Source organism: Cryptotermes secundus, unplaced genomic scaffold (genome assembly GCF_002891405.2).
Source record: "Cryptotermes secundus unplaced genomic scaffold, Csec_1.0 scaffold568, whole genome shotgun sequence".
NCBI classification, from domain to species: domain Eukaryota; kingdom Metazoa; phylum Arthropoda; class Insecta; order Blattodea; family Kalotermitidae; genus Cryptotermes; species Cryptotermes secundus.
Window position 1 is genome coordinate 481,529 of NW_019725423.1, and position 25,272 is coordinate 506,800.

Sequence of the window (25,272 nt, forward strand, 5' to 3'; positions counted from 1 at the left end):
GGCCTACTTCAGTTTCTTAGTCCTAGTACAGTCGGTAGGACTCCTTGGACGGGGGATGAGCCCGTCGCAAGGCCTCTACCTATACAGGAGAACACAAGCACAGAATAAACGCAGGCATCCATGCCTTGAGTGGGATTGGAACTCACGATCCCAGCGTTCGGGCGGGCGAAGACAGTAACATGGAGGATAGGTATTAATTTTTTTTTGTCTATGACGTGTTGTCAAAATTTGTGTGTGGGTGTCTCTTGGAATTGCACTTGGTAAGTTTCGAACCGCGTACGGACGTGCAGAAGTTCAGTTGCACCTGCGACTAGAACAGGTTCTTCGTATTTATAGGTCTCCATTCCGAATCCACTTTTGCTTTTGATTACTTGTTACTCGCTGCTGGTCTTACATCCACTCAGACTCGTTTTTCTTACGTGACGTGCTCTCGAGGTATGAGGCCATTCTGCTGCTGCATGGCGTCACGTTGCTGCTCCGGTTTATCGCTGTCATTCAAAGTAGATCGCCGCTGGACGTTCGTGGGATGAGGACAGCGAATGCTGTTCCTCCAGAAGCGTATGATCGCTGATATATGGCTTTAAACGAAATGCATATTTCTTTTTTTCTTACTTCCTACTACGGATGACTTTCCGTAAAGGTAACACTGGCCGATCACAGTGGCCGCGTGGTCTAAGACATTAACCGTCTTCGCCCGCACGAACACTGGGGTCGTGGGTTCGAATCCCACTCGGGGCATGGATGTCTGTGTTGTCCTGTGTGTAGGTAGCGGCCTTGCGATGGTCTGATCCCCCGTCCAGTCCTACCTACTGTGTATAGATTAAGAAACTGAAAAGCGGCCAAGGTTCAGAAGTTCGGTAGAGCATTAGATAGGTAGGTAATACTGTGAACAGTATTTGGTGTACTAGAAATTGACATTTCAAGCTGTTGAAAGCTCCCTTCTCAGATATGAACAGACACATTTGTAACTGAAACAGGAATACAGGCAGTTATTTAACTTCAGACGGACCGAGCAGGCTGGCTGAAGCTGTAACGCTTTTGACTCATATTCAAGGGGTTACCTCTTCGAATCTCAGTCGGAACACATGTCATGCTGAGTTTTTTTTTTTCCAGTCCCGGAAATATGGCCACGGCAGATCCTTGCAAATTATTAAATACAGTTCATCAGCTCTTTATAGTCTGAGATAATGGCAGCGTTGTTGAATGAACTACAGATGTAACGTCAAACTGGACAATCAAGTCTTTGTTATGTGCAGTGCGCCGTGCGGGTTGCTTATCACCGATCTGGTCTGGCCAGACAATACACACAGATCCAGTGAGTGACGTAAGTCCGCTGTCGTTTGCAGGTGGCTTTGTGTTGTGGTATGTAAGGGATGTCGTTGTGTATGCGACAGTAAGAACGCAAGCAGCTTTGTTTAAACTCTCCGTAAGTGCGATTAATTTGAGCATCTTTGGGCTAGGATGATAAAGACGCCATTATGTTTCCAGTTTAAACCTGGCCTGCGATCTCTGAGAAACATTTATCTAGACGTTTAGGACGCAATTGCATATGACTTGAAATGACGGCCGTGTTCTTTGATAATGTTTTCATGCTTGCATTTTCGTAAATCATGTCTTTTCGATATCGTCTGGAGTCATTGTAGCTGTATGAGGTCCGATTTGGATTTTGGAGGTTTCGCATATTGAATTTCACTGCCCCGATAGGCCACTGATTGGTGTTCAGAAAGCACTCAGTTCGAGCCTTGGCACTGACCTACTATTTTAACTAAAGATTGTGATGATTGTTCCTTAATTGTAGCAAGCGAATACCGGGAAAGATCTTAATACACCCGGTGCTCACTTGCACCACTTATGAATCTACGATCTGTTTCCAAGTGATATATGAATTATGTACAAGCAGTGACATTAATGCAGCTTTGTTAAACACACTTATATAACATTCATCCCGGTATAGCGAACGAGGGGTCGGAGTTCGAGTCCCGGTAGGGCGAAGAATTTTTCTCTTCTCCAAGTCGTTCAGGCCGGTTCTGGGATCCACCTAACCTCTTATCCAATGGGTACCGGGATCTCTTTCCCCGGGGATAAAGCGGCAGGGGCGTGAAGCTGACCACTCACCTCCAACTAGTGCCGAAGTCAAGAAAATGTGGATGTATACATCCACTTCCCCATACGCCTTCATGGCGTAGTACTTAATTTACTTCAGCACAGGGGAAACTTTACTTTCTTACCTTTAACATGCGTCCAGATGCCATGACAATTTCTTCAGGCTACTGCGTCTCCTGTTCCTTAATACCGAACAGGTTCATCAAACGGTAACGCTGCAGATTCGCCTTCCGGAGGTGCTCGGTTTGAATCCCGGCCATGACACCGGCTGTCCTGACTGATATGCTTCGTGGTTTTTCGGAGTCCCTTCATGTAAATGCCAGAATCGTTCCTTGATTAGGTCACGATCACTTCAGACTCGTAATTCGTAAACAGTTTTAACTAGCTACTTACAGCGTCTTAAAATATTCCGTAATATTCGGAAGCTCCTGTATGCGAGTCGAGTTGGACCGTCTTATCTGACGTTTTAGAACTGCGCAAGCAAAACGGACCAAAATGGGGCTCATTAGAGACTGTCATGGTAGCTTCCAAGTTCCATGTATTACGCGACGCAGTACAACGTATTCAGTTGATTGAATGCAGAAGAAACAAATAATGCCAGGTGTGAATGGGGGAGGATTGCAAGTGTTTTGTAGCGGTGTGCAAACGCCGGAGGATACAAAACGTCCCATTGCAAAGCACGCACAGAAACGTTAGTTGTGGAGCGCGGGCGGGTATAAGCAACCCGCCAAGTCCATCTCTTGTGTCGTCATCCAGCATGATGCTGCCGGCTTGTCTATTTTCTCCTTTACCCCACCATGTCTCCTTTTTCATCTTCATGTGCATCTCCCGCCCCCCTGAAGTTTCATTCACAGTACTCTTCCATTCAGCATGAGCCGCAGCACAGTAGCCTGTTTGGTTTTATAGCGTTAGCAAGTGTGTTATGTGGAGTGGCACTATGTGCTATTACCCGTAGTGAAAACATTTCTTTTTTTCTTTGTCACAAATGGTAACAAAACCTAAACAGCTAGTACAGTGTAGAGCAGGTATCTCGTGGTGAATCCATTCTGTGGTATGTGAAAGGGATGGTTGTCACCCGTCACATGGACTGCGCTACTATCGAGCAGGAAAGAAGATGGATGAAACAAAACCACCATGATCAGTGTTGTCACCTGTATAGGAAGAAATTACTGGTAACGCTTATATTTATGCAGTTGCATATTGGATTTTCTTTTGCGTGCATCCCTTTGCCCTCCTCAATGCTTGTGCTGTCCATAGAAATTTTTTCGTGTCTGTAAGTCAGTATTTGTGATTTTCACGACCCAGAAAGTGTATCGAGAAGAAATATGTTCGCTTAGAACAGGATTTAATCTCGAAGTTTTATAAAGACTGCAAAGAATCTTCAGCTTCCATGAAGTCAGTTTTCATTCTCGAAGACTTTGTGCTGTGGAATGGTTTGGTTGTTTGACTATCTGAGTAACGTTCGTCACGAAAATGGAATTATCGTGGAAATTGTTTAATTGATTGTTGCTTGGTTAGCTGATTGGTCTTCCTGTCGTTGGACTCAAGTCAGTGTGGATCAGCAGCTCGATCCTGTAGTAAGTTTCCCTGTGTCCGTAACCCCGGTTTGCGCAATAGTAACACACACTTGTACATATGTGGTTGGGTAAGGCACTGCAAAAGGAATGAATGTAGTCTCTTTTGACAGCATATATGTGATGCCATGTTTCTGTCAGCCAAGTGGCCTTTGCCGTGACGATGGACATGTTACATGGTAGATCCCTGATCGAATGTGCAAGGTCGCCTTGAGACGTGCAGCGCTGTGTGTCAGACTCTTCCCTAAGACATGTCTTCATCCTACGGCCCGCAGATCCTCCTCAGGCATGTCATCAACATCAGTGATTGGTTTTCTGCGGATAGGCTCAATACATCATTTACAAACGAATCTGATATTTGTGACCCAGTTTCCATCCTCTCCACGGCGTACCAATTGCGTTTCATTTTCGTTCAGTTGCCTCCGTACAGTTGCGTAATAGTTTGTTTCTAGAATACTGTCAGACATGCCGTGATGAGCATTCTTAGCTGGTCATTTTAGATGTTTATCCCTGAAATTCACTCTGATGATAATGGGTCTGTCAGTAAAATTCCCTCTCAGACAAGAATGCAGAAATACTGTCGCCACTCGATGCTCATACGTATATACAACATGTACAGGGCCTCTGTCAGTCCAGGCACAGTGCAGCAGATAATGCCCTATCAGTAGCTCCTATTACAACAGCAGTCTAGTCATTTGAACGGTCGTATTCTTGACCAACGCAAAGTTTATGCATCCTATATTTCCTGTGTCGGGGTTCGCCTTGTCCATTGTTGAGAACATTTGAATTTTCATGATTTTGTATGACTTCTGCTTGTTGCTGACACCAGCACCAACACAAGATAGGATATGTGAACCAAGCACAGCGTAAACCATCAGCGATAGTTAAGACAAACATTAAAAACATCTTTAAAAACTCGGCACACACGAGGCCTAGCATCCATGTCGATACACTGTTTCACGGCTGTTTCTGTAAAAATCAAAGTATTGTCAGAATATAAGTCAACTCTAAAGAGGCGAATTTTCCGTATGGTACAAATATAAAAACGAAATTCTCACTATATTTATACGGTACATTTATTTCCGAGTTTTCTCACATTATAAACTCTTGCATATACTTTTCTGTTATTCTAACTACGTAATATATGAAACCTGGGATATATTTCGATTTATAATGGTCGTAAATACATTTTTTCCGAAATATTGACATTGCAGAACGCTCCAAAGTGCATTATATCACAGTTATCTTCATTGATTCTTACAATTTTGGAACACTTCCCGAAATATTCTCTTTTCCAATGTTCCCATTATTAAATTTATTATTTTTTTTTCGACATATGTGGAGGATATAGATATACTTTATATGAAAGGCATCCACCCCACAATACTAATGCTCAAATATTGGATAGGGAAATCACTGATTACGATCTGAACCTAAGAAAATATCATTCAACATTCTTCTAAGCATTACAACAATCTGCAGTAGATTGAGTTATAGTTTTCTGACTTGTAACGGGAGTTCAAATGCGAGAGATGTCCAGGCTGGACTGACTGACGGATGGTATACCAGAGACATGCGGGCGGATTCCTTGCATTTTCTGTATGTGGTGTTTGGTTCAATCTGCAGGACTTTCGCTTCTTTCCATCATTTTCTGTGGCCTTCTTCATACGCATGTTGATCGAATTCTGATTTTTTTCGGGCAGTTTGTCCGTATTTCGGTCATTTGCAGTTCACGTAGCCTTCAGTTTCCTACAGCAACGCAGATGGTTTTTCTCTGACCGTTACAGGAATTATCTTAATACCACCACCACCACCACCACCACCACCACCACCACCACTAATAATAATAATAAAGGGCCGCGCCATAGCTCAAGCGGTTTGTCGCTGGCTTCCCACCGCGGCGGCCCGTGTTCGATCCCGTGGTCTGGTCAAGTGGGATTTGTGGTGGACAAATTGGCGCTGGGGCACGTTTACTCGTAGTACTTCGGTTACCCCTGCCAATCTTCATTCCACTAATTGCTCCACAATCACCCTCACCTATCATCTGGGGCTGGTACAATAGGCCAGAAGTGGCCGCAGCACAAGAGACTTAGTCCCACCCCACTATCAATAAAAAAATAATAATAATTTCACTTTTCCTACAGTGTAGCTGTATTAGTGTATCTGTCGGCTGTGGGGATAGATTGTCTCTTACCTGGTCTGTTAACAGTTGCTCCAGTAATTACTGTTATCGTTTTCGTTATTTTTTCCCCCCTTGATCATTGCCGGTTACCGTTGCATTGGTACATATATTTATCGTGTTTAAGAACTTTATTGTATGTTAATATTCTGAAAAATAATATGTCAAGAAGTGTTAGAAACTCGAACGGAATTACGTAAAGTGCAACTTCAAGGTTGGCGTTGCTCAGAAACCGGTCTCGTGAGACCATAGTAACGAACCGTCTCATGGAGCAGTAGGACCAGCGGGCGTCTGGCACACCACCATTACTACCAATTGATGTGTTTAATGAATGAATGGCATATAGGACGAATATTACACATTCTGGTAGAATTTAAGGATTGCTTCTGTTGTCTTTATATTACTGCCCTGCGAAACTTCACTCCAGAATTTATATTGCTACAGATGAACTGCGGAAGAAAAGGAACTCCGTAGTTTGTTAATATTCTGAAATCTGGAACGAAACTGAAAGTGGACGGTGTTTAATATTGACGTGTTTTCTTCTTTGTTTTGGAGGAGCAGGAATCACACGCATGTCTAACATCTTACATTGCGTAAAAGGTGAAGTTGTCGCTGCTTAACTAATTAAGCACTACGCCATGAAGGCGTATGGGAGAGTGGGTGTATAGATCCACATTTTCTCGACTTCGGCACTAGTTGTAGGTGAGTGGTAAGCTTCACGCCCCTGCCGCTTTACCCCCGGGGTAAGAGACCCCGGTACCCATTGGATAGGAGGTTGGGTGGACCATAGAGCCGGCCTCGACGAAGCGGAGAAGAAAAATTCTTGACCCTACCAAAACTCGAAGGAGCCGGATAGCTCAGTCGGTTTAGCCACTGGCTACGGGCTGGACGACAGAGGGGTCGGAGTTCCGAGTCCCATTAGGGTCAAGAATGTTCTCCACGTCGTGCGGACCGGCTCTGGGGCCCACCCAGCCTCCTCTACAATAGGTACCGGGGGCTGTTTCTCCGTGGGTAAAGCGGCCGGGGCTTGAAGCTGACCACTCATCTCCAACTAGTGCCGAGATCAAGAAAATGTGGCTCTATACATCCAACCCCCCATATACCTTCATGGCGTAGTGCTTAATTAGCTAAGTACAGGAAGAACTTTACCTTTTTTACCGGGACTCGAACGCCGACCGTTTGGTCGTCCAGTCGCTATACCGATTACACTATCCCGGCTCCTACTTAGATCGCGTACGAGATTATTTTCATTACCTGGACAGTAAAGAACTGCAGTTAGAAAGAGCGTAGATGCGAGAAACTGTAAGCGTTATGGCAGCAGGCGAGTCTGAGCTGTGAACAGCATGAAATAAGGAAATCATATTTTAGCAACTTTTCAGATGACTTGACATGTGTGAAAGTATTGACATTAGTAAATGTACCACCCAAACCGCACTTCTCAACCAGCGTGTTGATGAGCAGATATTAAGGACGACGCCCGAATGGTATCATCACGAGGTAGGATAGAACCTGTCGATATTTGCGCGGTTTTCATGATGATGGTGATAATGATTTTGGGGGTTGGGGCGGCGGCGACGACGGTGGAGGCGTAAGATAACTGGACACAGAAACATAGGTTAATTAACCAAAATGTGACATGATGTTTTTTTTTTTTTTTTATTTCAGTGGAGAAGGCCAGAGTTCGAGTTTTATTCCCTTGCCGTAGCACAGTCATGGGTTGTTGAACTGTGCCATTTTGTGTGCTTTGTTCTTTGTTTTAAACGTTCGAGATTCGTGCATTGCAGATTCAAGGCAAACCCAAATGGGTACGGATTCCCAGCCGATCATAGTGGCTTATGCTGTCTGAGGCGTGTCTTGTCTTCTACCGCTTCGACAATGAGATCGTGAGTTCGAATCCCACGTCGGACATGAATGTATGTGTGCTGGGTTTTTCTTCTGTTTCACAGGCGCCTCGCTATGGAGATTTCTCATCTGACTAGCCCTGTCATATGTCTAGAAAGAAGACTCCGAAAGCCTTGCACTGACGTGATCTGTAGTGACATACAGAAAGAAGAAGGGTACGGATTTTCTGGCAAACGAGTGACAGTAATTTGATAAGACAAGTAGAGTTATGACCCTCTTCCAGCAAAGTGTTGCATTGAACCCCCTCAGCGTGAGAAACATGGACTGTGATGCTCGCTTGTTCTCGGGTTACTCGTTACGTAATGGCTTCATTGTGTTAACAGTTGTCGCCCTGTACAACAGTATTATTTAAATTAGCCAAACTCCCCTCTTGCGTGGTTTTTAGTGCTGAGGACATAATGACAGGTTATTCTTGGGTATTTTCACTACAACACTCATCCCTCTCCTGTCCCGGCGTTTTACAATACATATCGGCCCGCCTGGAGTTCTGAACGTACTTGTATAAAGAGGGTCAGTACCGAAGTAGCATCTGATTGTTTGCTTTCACAGTGAATTGCACATTTTGTATTTTGAATTCCGTACCTCTTATGAACAGAGAGACTGATTTCCAAGGCCATGTTTATCAGAATGAGGACTGGAATTTGCAGGTTGGATTCAAAATATGGTGTGCCATGAGAACTTTATTTTCACTTTACAGCGATACTAAAATAAATATATTATGTTGAAAAATTAGAAATTTGTCTCAGTAGCATAACTGATCTGGATATCTATGCTTACTATGCTATACAATTTCTTCATCTTCGTCTTGGCTCTAGAACACTTTTTGGGCCTCGGTGCCCTTTAACGAGCGTTTTCAGGTTTTTTTTTTTCTCCCCTATGTTCTGCTGCGTGAGGTCATCAGATTGCGTGGAGCTTTCATTTACTGAGAAGGCCATGATCGCTGAACTGGTCGCGAAATTCTCAAGTATTGTATGGAACCCGAAGATTCATTACCGTATTCAAATGAGCCCGAAAATGGGTCCTGAGCAGATTGAATCCATACGTAACCCATGCCCCATTCCTTTTAGGCCCATTTTAATGTCCTCCAATCTACACCAGGTCTCCCCAAGTGGTCTCCTCCTTTCAGGTTTTCCGATAACCTTTTTATTTAATCAGAGTCATTCACGTTCCGACCGATGGTTGGTCAGTCCGTACGTATGGGGCTCATGGTCAGATTTTAATTACTGTTGAATACCTGCGGTTTTGTTGATGTGGAGGCCTCCCTGATGAGGAGACGGCCTGTCATTTGGCGCAGTCATAGTCAGCGGTATGAGTCATCCATAGGCTTTCTACATAATCCGCCAATTGTCATATACGTGAGATGACAACAAAGTTCGCGAACTCGTCGCGGTAAAAGTGCTGCATACCTCATTGCTGAATATCACTGTGGTCGCCTTCAGAGTACATCGCTTGGGAAGCTATGAACTGATGCGAGCGCCTAGTCTACCTTTCAGAACAATTTTGGAACTGATTTTCTGGAAAGACCTTCAGAGCTGCCATCGTATTACTCCTGATGTCATCAGTGTCATCAAAATGCCTTCCTTTCAGTATTTCATTTATGTTTAGGAACAGGAAAAAGTCATTGGGGGCGAGATCCGGTAAATATGGAGGGTGTTCCGACACGGTTAATTTATTTACTAGCTAAAAATCCCTCACAGACAATGCCGTGTGGGCAGGTGCATTGTCGTGATGCAAAAAACCCCAAATCACACTAAGACAATAATGGACGTCACTCAGAAAGAGACTGCCATAGGTCAACAACAACACAGGTGTGAAACGCTGATATGCAAATGTCATCAAACCATACTGAGGTTTCTGTCCACTGCTGACAAAGCAAGCACACGGTGGCGAGTTCACTAACTTTATTGTCAGATCTCGTACCTGCATGGTAGAATATATTATATATGTATGTATATACAATTTATATAAGACTCTGTCAGACTGAGAGCAGTAAGGCATGCCTTGTGGTATGTAGCTCACGCTTCAACGGCAGTCTATAGTCACTTGAACGGTTGCCAAGTTTAAGCCTATTATATTTTTTGTCTCGGGTTTCGCCCTGTCCAGTGTCGCGAATATTTACATTCTCGTGATTTTTGCATCTTCTCCGTGGGATTTGTTTTCAGATGGTACGTGGTGCAAATCTCGACCGTTACCAGCTGCCCGGACTGAGATTTATCAGTCTGTTGAGGCCACGGCCGTTTCCTTACAAATCCTTATCCACATAATTCATAATCGTCTTCGCATTTACTACCTCTGTATACGACCTCTGCAGTTAGAAACAAGAAACGTCGTTCTCAGAGATTTCGGACATAAAAGAACCAAGATGTCTGTGAATTATCTTAGGGAGTCTTAACGGCTGAGGACAGAGCCTGGTTTTGTTCTGCATTAGTATTTTGGCGGTGCACTGGATGGCGTGGTTATTGTTTGCGACTCTTGACTAATAATTATTTGTTGTTGCGAGCTAAGTGACCCCGGTCCTTTACAACTCCGCCAAAAATACATTTATGCTCCCCGTCTCCGAGTTTAGAATTCTGTCCTCCTTCCAGCGCAACAACTGACTAAGTCCACATTTTTTTGTTTTTTGTTGTTATGCAACACTATTTGGAGACACTTCACGTAAACAGCACTTGGTACTGTTCTTTGTAAGGACTACCGAAATCGTTCTTTGGGACTGAAGAAAGGTTTCCTAAACTAGTCATATCTAATCATGCAGGCACTTCCGACAGTCGAGAATCAAATACCATACGGAAATAAATTTTATTCCGGAAGAGGAGGGCGCATGGGGAAATAATGGATTGACGGGTAGGCGAGCGCGCCCACATGACTCGGTACATGGTAAGTTTAAGCAGTAGGCCTGTGTATATATATATATATATATAATATTATTGCTAGTTGGGTGGGTCTAAGTCCCTTGTACTGCCGCCACTTCTGGCCTGTTGTACCAGCCCCAGATGATAGGTGAGGGTGATTGTGGAGCAATTGGTGGAATTAAGATTGGCAAGGGGAAACAGAAGTACTCGGAGAAAACCTGCCCCAGCACCACTTTGTCCACCACAAATCCCACTTGACCTTACCCGGGATCAGGCCTGTATATAAGGCTTCAATTTCTCACAGCGATGATCATAAAGAGTCTCATCTTCTTGAATGTAACTGACGTTTCAGAGGAACATTCCACTTCCGTCTAGATAAGAACAGAGCTACGGTGGCTGTAGGCTTGGTCTTGGAAATTTCAGTTCAAATCTACAAACGATGAACACTGTTCTAATCTTCCATATAGATTCAGCATCAAATTAATACTTTCCTGCGTGACTTGTGCTGTCATTCTTATGATCTGTGTTAACACGTTGTCATAATGACGAAGTAGCCTTGTAAAGCTATTTTACTACAGAATTTGATAGGTCTAGCATTTGTTGCGATATGCATAGAAACGTACTGGTTGGGATGTGTGTGAGATAGGGTTCTATCCCTTAAATTGGAGTTGCAGACCTAGACATTCAGTAACAACATTCCAACCCTACTTGAAATTTAAACAAACCGAACATTCTTTGAGTTCTGTGTAGATTATCCCAATCAATTCTTACGTTAGCTGTGCTTTGCAGGACTGAAGAAACCAATCTTGCGAGAGAGGCAGAGGCCGTAATTGCTAGAGATGTACAGACTTAACGGGTTGCACTGATAGTTGGAGATAATTCTGTCACAGATATAGTCTCTGCCTTTACATTGATGTCCGAATATTAAACACTGACTAAGGAACAGCCACATGCTGTGTGATAATAAAAAGTAAAAAAGTAAGGCTATCCCTGTAACAGGCCGCGAAGGCTCATAAGGTTTTGAGACGTCGAGGTTCCCACATTTTCTAGACAGTAGGCTCACAGATGGCGGTAAGATTGCCAGCCTTACGCTCCTGCCGCCCTTTACCTCCCAGGAAGATTCCTGATACTCATTTCTGTTAGAGGCTTAGTCGACCCCAGGGCAATAATGCCGGCTGGAAGGATTAGGTAAATTGAAAAAAATCCACCTAATCAGGACTCAAACCCGCACTCTTCCGGCCTGTGGCATAATGCCTCAACCAACTACGGTACTGCGTAGTGAAAATGGAACCCCAAAAAGTCATTTCACAAGTTCGGAGGAATTGGCTTCCAGGTTAGCCGATTATCTGTATGACAGTGGCATCTGTATCTGCAAAACATGAATACAATCTGCCTTGGCTGATAAATTATGTTTTGTTATTTTTGTCTGATATTGTAATCTAAAGGAAGCACTACTCCGTCATGCCATGTCTCTGTGTTAAAGTGTGTAGTGTGTACTTGTACTAGTGAAGTTGTAATGCCCTTTTAAATTCATTTCATATGTTCAAATGAAGAGTTTCTATCTTCTTGGATATAATGTCATGTAGTCCGCTGAAAGTCAGTCGACGTTTCGGAGGAACATGTGTCCATCTTCAGGGTCGAATAATAAACCAAAAAAGAAACCATCGTGAAGCAGGTGGCAAGTAAAAGCAAGAAGCTGAAGGAACTTTGCGTCTAGCCGTCGAGTCTTGCTCTGCTTGCCACTTGCTTTCACGCTTTTTTCTGCTTGGCATATTCTTCGACCCTGAAGATGGAGGCGAAATTATCTTTGGAAACGTTGGTTGACTTTAAGCGGACTACACTGGGATATATCCCAGAAGATAGAACTGTTCATAACTATCGCTGTGAGAACGTCAAATCCTACATATTGTCACACATGGGGTGACTTATAGACTGGGTTACGGATTGGATTATTGGATTTATTGACTTCTTATACGCACACACAATTCGGGACTGCATGCAGTTAACAGCACTATAGCTGATCTACACACGTTACAGTCCATCGTTACATGCTCACTAGGTTTCTCAGCCTTCACTAGTCGTATCCTGGCAACAGATTTATAACACTCTCACTGTAACTTCAAATCATATATGAAATCTTCTTTTCGCAGCAAATTCCTTTCTTGTCATTCTCATTCGCCTTAGACTTCCATTTCCAAAACTCGACCCATCTTGACAACAGATCTCTTCTTCAGCTGAACTCTCTGAACCTCTGACAATAACAGACTGCCCCTTGAAACTTCTCCTTATATTGCCTGGGGGCGGTCCACACGGAAAACACTGTCTTCGATTGTCCCGTATTGTTGTAGGCGTGTTTACTGCCTAGCAATGTACATCCTATTGTTGCTTGTGTTGGCTCCCACGGGAATGTGTTTAGCGAGTCGTTGCCTAGCAATGGGTCTGTACATCACAATATGTTGAATTTGCGGTCAGTGTAATTCATCTCGAATTCTATTTAGTAGCTCGGTCAGGAAAATGACGAGGTAGGGACTGCACAGTTGGGGTTCTGTTCGCCGCAGGAAAGTTGGCAATTTTTCTTTTCATCACCGTGTTGAACGCGGCTTTGGATCGAATCCAGTAGTTGTCCGATCAGCAGTAAAGCGTCGGATCTACTTTAAGATACTTTCCAGATTATTTGTCTCGAGGGTTTGAGGGAACTGCTGAAAACCTGAGGATAATGGCCCTGCTTGAGAGTCGAACCAGGTAGCACCCGAACACTCTTTCATATTCGAATGTTCTCATGACTTTTGACCGTCCGTTTTTCTCAGACTGAAAGAAGTCTTTACGACCTGTGGCAATAAATGAAGTGAGGCGCACATAAAAATAGCATCTGCAACTTGTGCGTCTTTATCTAATCTGCCATTCATTGAGCAGTGCCACTGATCCATCTTTAATGGAAGACTCAAAGTTCGTTCAACTTCTGGCTTATACTTAGGTTGAATAGCGACGTATATACACTATTTGTACTGTCACGTATAAGTACGTGTATTTAGTGACTTGACACGGTGTTTGGATTGGTAATTGAATTTACTGACCATTTATAAATCGTAACTACAAAGAATTGCAGAGCTATCGCTAATTCACACTCTTTACAATTCACTGCAGCACACACTAAGTCTTCTTAGTTCATCTTCACTAGTGATTGCCTGGTAACGGATCCCAACGATGTCCTGCTCACGTCGTTACCGGCTTGCGACCGCCTCACATCTAGCCCGTAGCTTCAAATATTCTCGCATTCTCGACTGCATACATTCAAAGTTATGTTACTACCGACGGTCAGCCGGCAGTCTATGTTAGTATTAAGCATCTATCTGGGAACCAAGACCAGGTTTTTATTACTGTCAAACAGTTGCGGGTTTGTCGATGTGGGGCGCCCTCGCCAGCCCAGTCATTCCCGGGTCCGAGTCCCGTGGGACTCATGACCATATTTTACCGTCTCACATTCGAGACTACCGCAGCCTGGAGGGCCAGGTACCCGTATTTATACCCCCCAGGCACTGGTTTCCTTTTTCGTCACCTACGACTCGCAGAGCTATGGTGGAGGTATTCGAACCAGGCTTTACACTGGGCTCCTGACTGAATTATCCAGTCCTTGCTCAGTGTATAGCCTTGGGGCGGACCGAATAGAAAACACCGTTTCCAGCAATTCTGTGTTGTGGTTTCACGTATTCGTTGCCGCGGAAACCTGTTTATCGGCCATTCCGTATCAACGGCGGCCTCTTCTGACTCCACTATTCCGGTCTCCCAGCTGCCATGTCACAATACCATTATTGTTTGGTTAGAAAATATTACTTCGAACGCCTAGACGCAGATGGAACGATACTAATTATATATATAGAAGTAGATTATTAAAATGTGATTTAAGTCTTATACTTACCACTCTTTATCTTATTATCATTATCTCTTCTTACTTGACGGTATACAACAAATATAGTTAAAACAACGTCGTTAAAATCCATACAGTCAACAGTAAGTCAGTGATTGAACAGTTAACGCACGTTCCATCATACAGAATTTAATTTCACGTTGCAGGTACTGATAAGTTGAGTCCTGGTAAAAACAAAAGCGAAGGCATTTTGAGAACTACTAACACAAAATAAAAGTTAATGGCTTGGCTTTTCCTTTGACCCTAGAAGATGGATGCGATGTTCTTCCGAAACGTCGGTTGACCTTATACGGCCTACACGGCGTTATACCCCAAAAGATAGAACTGTTGATAACCACCTCAGTGAGAACTTTATTCTTCGATGTAAAGCGATTTCGTTTTCAGTAATATTCTGGTGTACTCGTACTCCACTTATTATGGGGACCGGCGTACGCATCGTTAGGTAATGTTATTTCATCATTAGAACGTTACTAGATTCCATTTTCAACATCCTTCCTATACTCATACATCGGTGGGAAATTCAGACATCCTTTGCATTAATTTTCTTCCATTAGGTTGCCTACACAAGGCTTCACGTACCCTTGTTAGTAAAGGACATGTCGCAAGGACACCGTGCATTGTCTGGAATAGAGATTCTGTCTACTGTTCTTGTAGGACTAGCGGGAGTTTCTTTTTTATATAGGGAACTGTATTTTGCCACGTACCTGTTGTCAAGGACAATCCTTAGATCGTAAACTGTATTTCAGTAGCAGTACCTCCGTTACTGCCGTGGCAAAAGACAAAACCAGGAAGAATTTGTGGGTAGGGCCACGTTTCTTACTTCCTTCATCCACATACTCTCAGAGTTTCTGATCTGGATTAGAGCACCCTTTCTAATGTTCATAATTTTTTCCGAAATTCTTGCAGTAAGTTATAGGTGTTTTCCTTAATCCTTTCCGTGTCTTTTTTAAAGGAAAATAAGTGCCTTCTTTTGTTTGTATGTAAGGTTTTTACTGTATAAAAGCACAAATAATTAGTTCGCAATTTCTGTGACAATACGCCTTTGTTTACTGTGTTATGTACGCGCACGTATGCGTGTGCGCGTCCTAGGGATGTTTAATCGTGAAACTGATACTTGGCAAGGGACGCTTGGGACTTGAAGATTGCACTCGCTAAGAAGGACTGGAGACTGTTTCTGGCCACAATTTCAGAAGGCTGAGTTGATGGAGAGAGTGGATACATCTTTTTTTTTTTTGTTGAGTCGGATTTTGTAGAAGACGCCCTTGTGTCGTGTTCCTCCTACTTGTGCACTTTCTTATGAATGAACGTTGAAGGCCGTGCTGTATACACAAGTGTATACGCGGCTGGTTCGGTACAAGTGGGCCGTTGGTCCGTGGGACGTGGCGGCATGCCAGTGCATGAATACTAGTAATTGAAACAACGGAGTTTGATGTTCACACAAGCCTGTGTGTAGCCACAGCAAATCACAACGTTTTGTACCTTTACTATGCGGTCTTTGTACAAAATGCAAGAAGCGGGCGCATGTTGAGGATGTTGTTATTGTCCGAACGTTTCGTCATCCGGAACGACGTACTGAATTTCGACGTCATTTAATGTTATAACATTCAGAATTATTGGGCTGGTTTAACCACCTGCTCACGTTGGTTCCTCGCTCGCGGATTTTTTTATCTTTTTTCTTCTACCCTGAAGATGGAGGCGATACATTCCTCCGAAACGTCGGTATATACTATGTCTAAACGGCTTCACATCACAGAAGACGGCATTCTTCAATTTAATAGTAGTTCAACCTGTAGAGAAATAGAACCTTACGGTTCGTTACCGTGTTCACAGCAGCTTGCTACTGGTTACTGTGTTGAGCCATATGAGTCCAGTCCATACCCTCTCATCCTCTACTTTCTAAGATCATTTCAGTATTCTTCCATCTACGACTATGTTTTACAAGTAGTCTCTTTCCTTCAGGTTTGTGGCGAAATTTTTTGCGTGTATTTCTCATCTCTTCCATTCATGTCAGTTCCCATCCCGTTAACACGCAACTAAACAGGTAAACGTTATTTGTGATTGTACAAGGGTTGGATAAAAAGTAATAGCAACACTGCTGTAACATGAAATATGTGCGTCAGGTGGCACTAGCGCCGTCTGTAGCTGATAGCAGAAGTTCAGTTGAAGTAGTGCATTGAGTGGCTCTGGTTGTGTTTCATCGAGTTGCATTGTGCATCGTCTTGAAGTGCAGGAGCCCAGTACAAGCACCCTAACAACATGCTTACGAAACAACAACGCTCTTGGATAATAATTAAGTTGCACAAGGCCGTAATGCACAAAATTGTTATCAGGGACTACGAGAAGCATGTGGTGATGCTGCTTTGCCATATCGCACAGTGACACGATGGGTGAAACTGTTCCGTGAAGGGAGGGATGCCATTCAGGACGACCCCATGTTGACAACCACACAATTCAGCTTCTTGCTTCTTTTCTGGATGTCGAACGTCGATGGGCTTCGCGGGAGTTAGCTGCTGAGGTAGGCGTATGTCACAAAACCGTGCTTCACATTCTGCACGATATTCTTGGATACCGCAAAATTGCAGCGCGTTGGGTACCCCATACAATGTCCGAGGTGCAACAACGGCAACGTTATGCAATTGCACAGGACTTGTTGAACCGGTACCAGAGGGAAGGTGACGACTTCCTTGGAAGGATCGTCACTCTGGACGAAACTTGGGTTCGCTCATACTACCCGCATTTGAAGCGACAATCAAATGAATGGAAGCATCCTGGCTCTCCTCGTCCAAAGAAAGTGCGCCCTACACAGAGTAATGTGAAGGCGATGTTCATTGTGGCATATGACATTGATGGAGTGATACTGCACCACACTGTATCTCAACGACAGTTAGTAAACGCTGCTTACTACTGCAATTTCCTGCGTAATCATCTTCTTTCAGTACTCAGGAGAAAGCGACGAAACTTGTTGGCAACGAACCCCATCATCCTTCATGACAATGCAAGGGCTCATACTGCTGACGCTGTCAAGGATCTCCTTCGCCGCTGGCGATGGGAGATATTGCAACATCCGCCATACTTACCCGATATGAGTCCGTGCGATTATGATCTCTTTACCGAAATGAAAGAACCACTGCGAGGGACACGTTACAACACAAGTGCAAGGTGGTCACTGCTGGACATCAACAGAAGTGGACGCGCTGATGGTGTACGACGCCTTCCACAAATTTGGCAGAAGGTGGTACACATGGGGGGCGATTATATTGAAGGAATGTAAGTGTGTTTACCTCAGGCAATAAAGTCATTTCAGAACTATAGAGGTGTTGCCACTACTTTTTATCCGACCTATGTATTTGATGTGATACGTGTGATTATTTTGCAACAGTAAACAAGAATACACCTTTCTACCCGTACCCAGTAAAGCAGTTGACAGGAGACTGGTGTAAATAATTTAAATTGATTGTCTTAAAATTCTAATAACCTCGGAATAGTTGTGTCCAAAAGTAATAGTGCAGTAGGCATGTTAAGTAGAATACACTTGTAGAATTTATGTATGTGTACAGTGTATTCAGGTTAATTTGGACACGACGGGACTAGAGTGCTTTGCCTCAGTTAAGCGGCTACCCCAAATATACGAAGTTGCACTTAAAGGTTTGAAAAGGTATACAGTATGTCCATAAGACAAAAAAAGATGGGCTTTCCGTTTATTGCGTTACAAAATGCTGACTTTAAATGAACTGAAACGATTGGTGCAAATCATAGAAAAATATTTACCCTAGAAACAGATTTTTATTCAGTTGCGTATTAAACACGCATATGCTTGATAACAGTTAGTGTTGTTGGGGGAAGTGATCCAGTGTACCCTTGCGTGTTCTCATAATGGACTGCAACTATAAACTACACTGGAATAGTAAAAGATCAGTCCTTGCACTGACCTCCTGAGCTGTCGAAGATATGTCATCAGATTTTCTTGAATTGTTTCAAGGATGTAGTTTACCAACATTTGCGTGACATAAGGCTTTCCAGTTTTTAATAATTCGCTATACCAGGGATGTGGTGTTGGAGACAGAAATCTCGAGGAACAGCCGTAAGTGACAAGTTGTACACGTACATCTTTCTGTAACGCTCGAGTGGCTAGTTACAGGAATGTGCATACAACATGAGTGGTTGGTTGTTCAGACTCTCCGCCTAGAGTGGCCCGTTTTCTGTCCACCTTGAGTGTTTTTTTTTGCACGGGTTTCATTTCCTGTGCCTGTCTGATTAATAATTCTGTTTTGTCGTTCGTTTGCCTCCGTGCCTACTAGTGAAATCTATTCTGCATGGATATGTAGGTACAATACTGTGACACTTGGTCTGAATGACGTCATAGTTTGATGAAGACGAATTGTCTGCTGGCGCTCCTCCATCCTCTTGGCTGTACACTATTTTAGAAAATCGAATGGTATGAGGGACCACACAAGATGATTGTGAAACTTAACATTTGCTGTATTTCAGTACCAGGCACTGTGCATTTTGACGGTTCCAATAGTTGCATGTTAAGCATAGAGCTAGTATATTTCAGTATTAAGATATTTTACTTTACTTTCATTTTCGATTAAGTACGCAACTAAGGTGAAATGTGTCGGGATAGCTCAGTCGGTGTAGTGATCGACTGCGGGCTGGACGGCCGGAACTCGACTCCGGAAGGCGAAAGAGATTATTTTTTCCCCCACGTCTTCCATACTGGCTCTGGGGCCCACCCAGCCTCGTGTCTTACGGGCACGGTGGCCCTGCCCCCAGGGGTAAAGCGGCTGGGACGTAAACCTAACCACTCACCTCCATCTAGTGCCGAGATATAGAATAGTGGATCTGTACCTCCACTCCCAGTACATTATCATGATGTAGTGCTCAATTAATTAAGCAAGGGACAACTTTACTTTTTTTACTTACTTTTTTTACTAAAGTGTAATTTTAAGATTTAGCAACGAGTCTTTCATTGAGTTACAAACTTCAATTTCTATGGATCTGTATAGACTTCTTGCCTCAACTGTCATTGTTCTGTTGAAGTTGCCCTGTGCTGATCTATACCGCCTCTTGGTCTAGTGGTCAGAATTCCTGTCTACAGATCCAGAGGTCCGGGTTCGATTCCCGGCGCTCCCAGATTTTCTGAGAAGTAGTGGGTCTGGAATGGGGTCCACTCAGCCTCGTTAGGATAATTGAGCTATTTCAAGGAAATTACGACTCCGGTCTAGAAAACCAAGATTTAACGGCCGTGGGGATCCGTTGCTCTGACCACGCGACATCCCTTATCCGGAGAAGTTGGCACTAACTTCGCCGGCATGCGGTGGTCGCTCGGTCGGTATAGTTTGCTTGCGGACTGCAGAACACGGAGTTTGTTTTGTTGTCCTAGTCGTTTCCTTCCACACTTCCCAATTTATCAATCGACGCTATTCTGGCTTGGTTGTACAGGTAAGAATAGGCTGTGAAATTAGTTAAGAAACCAAATCGTTTAACGTAAGGTGACTAGCTTCGTCCGATTTTCTAGAAGAATATCCAGTACGCTTTGTACGACAAATTGCATGACGTGACTTAAACTATGAGTGATCGGAGTGAACTGACTGGTTCACTCGGACTGTAACAATTAGTGTGTCTTCTCGTGTTGCGTCTCCTGTTGCTTCCAATTATACCTCCCACTCTCCCCGTAAATATTCTCCTTTCCACGAATTGCAATTATTTTCATTTATTCGATACATTGTTTCTCCACACTTCGATTGTATTACTGCTACGTTTTATTATATGTTTCTAGCGTAGAAGTAATAAGAAGGGTTACCATAGCAATGTAGCAGTGGAATGAGTATCGAATCCCTTCACATTTATTGGTGTAGCAACTCATTTGTGAACGAAACTCGAATCGCTACAGATGCACAAATTTCGTGGGGAATTGTTGGTGTCTTGTAATCCAACACAGTGGAGATCACGTAAGTCTCAATTTAAAATGTTCTGTCACTGAAAGATTTAAAAAGTGGAAGATTCCGCATCATCCTTGGACACATCCTTCTGTAGGTTCGAGCAACCTCCTGTCTTTATCTTGACCTTACAGTTGGTACGTTCCGAGATTTCCTCACCAAAATTCTGTATTTCTCATCTATCCCACTTCGGCTAATTCAGTTTCTTGAGTGCCCAGAGAACACGAAATTCCCCGTTAAATAATATCCTAAGTAGCCCACTTAAATCATCCCTGTTTGGTTCAAATAATCTCAGTGGTGTGTTTGCTTTATAGGGGTTCTGAAGAGAGTAACAGGTCTATATGGTCCGTCAGGCATTTCAGATTCGAGAGCCAATTTCTGGATATAAGTATCCCAGGACCCGAGTAAGATCCCTGCCTTGGGTTTCAGTTGGATTCTAAGATACGGTAATAATTTGAGAGTTCGAGAAGGTTAATGAAGATTCCTATAAGCAAACGTCGCAGCGGCAGCAGTAGGAGGTATCTGTGGTAGAACTTCTATAAGGGGCAAACGCGTGAGTAATCAGCCGGTTCATTATGTAACAGATTTGATCAACACGTTGCCAGGCAACAGCTCTGTAAACACGGCCCAACACGCAACAATAGATGAGGCTGTGTTTGCTATGTCGTCCGCGCCGAGCAGCAGTTGGACAACGGGGTTGTGCAGCCCGTTGCTAAGCGACCTTTCGGTAAACACAGTTCCGCGTAAGCAGTGACGTCATCAACAACAGAGACGGTGTTTTCCGTGGGGCCTGTGCAGAGTGCTGATAAGAGAAGTGACTGCAGTGACAGAGTTAGTTCAAGGGCAGTTAGGAGCCATTTGTAAGCTGGAGGAGTGAGTCCAGAAGAATTTTTAGTTCGAGGTTCCAGAGTGATTGTAGACGAAATAGCGAGGAGACTTCATAGCGATTTGAAGTGCTAATTTCTGTGTTGAGATCCGTTGCCAGGAGACGACTAGTGAAGACTGAGAATCCTAGTGCGTGTGCAACGGTGATTGGAAAGTGTGGAAATCAGCGATAGCGCTATATTTAAGTGTGATTAAGAGAACTTGTAACCAAGGTCCTAATAAATCCAGTCATCCGAATTAGAACCCGTTACTTTCGTCACGTGTTCCACCCCACACGTGACAATATACTAGAAGTGATGAATTGTCTTACTAGGCAGGGATGAAGGCTTGTCAAAATGTTACAGTACAAAGCGTGTTAAAATATTGAGTTTCTACCTCAGAGAAAATACATTTAATTTCAGTTTATGGATGGTGTTTAGGAAAATTCGCCCTTTTTTCATATAGCCAAACAAAATAGATGCCCTCTGTGTGCGAAGTATCATGTTACAGATTTTTGAAGCGTGTAGTGGACTGTTTACTGCTGTTCTAAATATTGTTATCTGATTTGTGAATATTTAACAGTTAAAATTGACGTTGCTGAAGATAATATTCTTTTTATTAGCCTAATTTCCTAATAAAAAAAAAGTAGGCTTATGCGATCACCATGCTGTCTGTATATGCCCCTCACATAAACTTTTGAATTGTGGAACCAACCTTTATGAAACTTAGTGTGTGTCTCATGGCACCAGAGTCCATCTGAACGGCGTATGTCTTAAATCCCTCCCATCAGTCTTTATTTATGTATGTATATCCCCCTATCGTTGCTAGGCAACGGCTCGGTGAGTACGTTACCGCTGCAACGAATACATGCGCAACAATAGAAGAATTGTTGGACGCATCTTTATATGCGGTCCGTGTCTTATAAAACGAAAGTAGGCAGTTCTTACCAGAACTTCTTGTTTCAAAGTAGGTAACATATCAGAACATATTTGTTCCCTTAGCTTAAGGGATCCTGTTTGTTTGTGTTTCAGAAGCTAGAGGCGGAAAGTGCTATGCTGACCATTAAGCAGGAGCGGCCTGATGATTCCTGTGTGCCTGCAGGCGGGGCTCGATCCCAGGGCTCCATGCAGAAAGTGCCATCACTCAGTGATTTGTCCGACCCCGAGAGTTCATTGGGTGAGTACATAATACGACTTATTCCATTGGAGCTGCAGAGGAAACATGGACAGGAGGTCAGAGGTCCCGCATTTTGGCCGCAAAGGATGTTTTCGGGAATACCGTTTTGTTGCACGAGACATGCTCTCAGGCGGCTACGTGAATTCACTAGGTTCGAGCTATAATGCGGTCTACCGTGGGGGAAGTTGAATAAGCAATTTTATCACCATCTGCCTTATATAGTATTTCCGAAACTGATTTCGAAAGTGGCTTTCTTGTCTTGTCAAGTCCTCTGTGTTGTTGTCAGGGCCATCAGAAAAGGCTCGAGATTTCTTGAGCGTTCGGACATCGATCGCTTCCAAATAACACATACGTTACTTGCAGTTCCTAAGTTTTCTTTTTGCTACTGGGTCCAGAATCCTTAAATTAATCAGAGTTACTGGATTTTTGGAATTTTTCCATCGTCCGGTATTCTAGAGACTAGAACACACGACGTTTCGGAACCTGGATCTGTTTCCGTCCTCAGATGAGGTGGGAAGACACCGCAGTTGAGTTCCTTAGAAAGAGATTAGCTCTTCCTAAGGGACCCAACTGAAGTAGGTGTTTCCCCGCTCAGCTGAGGACGGAGGTTAGCTCTTTCTAAGGGACCCAGCTGAGTAGGTGCTTCCCTCATCACCTGAGGACGGAAACAGATGCAGTTTTCGAAACGTCGTGTTTTCTAGTCTCTAGAATATCGGACGATGGAAAAGGTCCAAATCCCAGTAATTCTGCGTGTTATACACCATCGTCAGAACCATTTAGAATCTGTTCATAAATTAATGTTCTGGATCCCTTAGACCAGCGGTTCTCAACCTTTGTCAGACCTCAGCCCGGTGTGGAATGTCGTGTGAAGAGACAACCACTAGTTGAACTGTCCTATGGGATTTATTGCAGCTGCACAGTATACGCAGACGGATAATAACAATAGTGAACTGTAACTGTAACTCAGTGTATCTTCTTATGTTTACTCGTCGTTGCTAAGCAATGAAGCTTGCGTTGTAACGCTTGTTTGAATGTGGGCAGCTCCCACACCGGTAAATTATTTTTTCTATAAGACGAGTGCCCGGTATAATCGATGTGAGGGGCCGGTACCGGGCCGCGGCCCGGCGGTTGAGAAACACTGCCTTGGACCACACTGAGTACAATTTTTTCCACCATTAAAGTTTTCATGGGATTTGAACAAGTCGTGTGCATTGAATTGACATGAGGATTCCTTCTGCTTACGTCCTTCCGAGGCGGCGGAGTTCGGGATGGTAAAAGACCGTATCTAGAGATATTAACGGTAACAACACTACTCGCAGCGATGGGACTTAGTATGAAAAAAAATTGACAGAATTCGAGGGTCTTATATCAAGAATTGTAACTGATGGATTCATTCATTTAAGTATGGCATGTGAATGCCCCATAATAAGGAACTTCATAACTTGTACTCTTCTCCAAGTATAATAGATGATCAAGTCAAGGAGGATGAAGTGGGCAGGGCATGTAGCGCGAANATTGACAGAATTCGAGGGTCTTGTATCAAGAATTGTAACTGATGGATTCATTCATTTAAGTATGACATGTGCATGCCCCATAATAAGGAACTTCGTAACTTGTACTCTTCTCCAAGTATAATAGATTGATCAAGTCAAGGAGGATGAAGTGGGCAGGGCATGTAGCGCGAATGGGGGAGAACAGGAATGAATATAGGATATTGGTTGGAAAGCCAGAAGGAAAGAGGCCACTAGAAGACCAAGACCTAGGCGGGTGGACAATATCAAATGGATCTTAGAGAGATGGAATGAAATGGTGAGGATTGGATTGATCTGGCTCAGAATAGGGACCAGTGAATGCTCTTGTGAAGCGGTAATGAACCTTCGGGTTTCATAAAATGCTGGGAAGTTGTTGAGTAGCTGCAGAATTGGCGGCTCCTCAGGAAGGGCTCAGCTCAGTGACTAAGTAATGTGCATGACTCAGTAAAATATTTAGGATGGCGTACATTCTCACTCGCCTCATGAAATTAAGTAGTTAAACTTTGTTCTCTGCAAGAAGTTGACTGACTGATGAAAAAGTTGTTTGGGGATATGGGCCAGTGTACTTAATATTTCGTCACTCTTCAGTATGTGTGAATGTATCTTGGTCTACAGGCAGCAGTCACAACAGTTCTACATATAAAATCGTTTGTCCAGTCGAATAGGCTTATATGATATATACTCGTAGCAGTTGTCAACTGTGGATTCGTATGCTTCGACACTTGCTGGGACGATTTCACCGGATACCTGTCTCGACTTCATAGTACACGTGTGGCTCAGAAGTGGACAGTCTTAACGTTCACGCCATAGCCGACTCCATCTCGAAATGATAAACCAGTTGAAACATAAACATCGGTCAGTTATGAGCAAAGGTAAAGTTAGTTAAGCACTATGCCATTAAGCCGTATGGGGGAGTGCGTGTATAGATCGACATTTTTCTTGACCTAAGCACTGGTTGGAGGTGAGTGGTTAGCTTCACACCCCGGCCGCTTCATCCCCTGGGAAAGAGCCCCCGGTACCCATTGTGTGGGAGGTGGACCCCAGAGCCGGTCTGGACGATAGAAGTGAAAATTCTTGACTCTACCGAGACTCGAACTCCGACCCCTTGGTCATCCAGCCCATAGCTGCGCTATCGCGGCTCCAAGTAAAATGAAATGTAATTTCAAAGACAGGAGAGTGCCCGTCATTCAGGTTGCCACTTTTTAGTTGTAGTTTTAAATGCCGACCTG

General features: G+C 43.6%; 1 protein-coding gene across 4 annotated transcripts in view; it reads left to right on the plus strand.

Moving 5' to 3' along the window:
* LOC111863372 (protein C-ets-1) overlaps positions 1–25,272 on the plus strand; it is a 492,047-nt gene that overhangs the window by 70,403 nt on the left and 396,372 nt on the right. For 3 of the 4 annotated variants that reach the window (XM_023849633.2, XM_023849637.2, XM_023849634.2), the window contains exons 1-2: positions 3,007–3,275; positions 22,367–22,511. In XM_023849633.2, the coding sequence (XP_023705401.1) occupies positions 3,168–3,275; positions 22,367–22,511 (253 nt within the window). In that variant the 5' untranslated portion in view covers positions 3,007–3,167. Of the gene's footprint in view, positions 1–3,006; positions 3,276–22,366; positions 22,512–25,272 lie in introns of those variants that run through there. The other variant, XM_023849636.2, reaches the window with a different exon arrangement.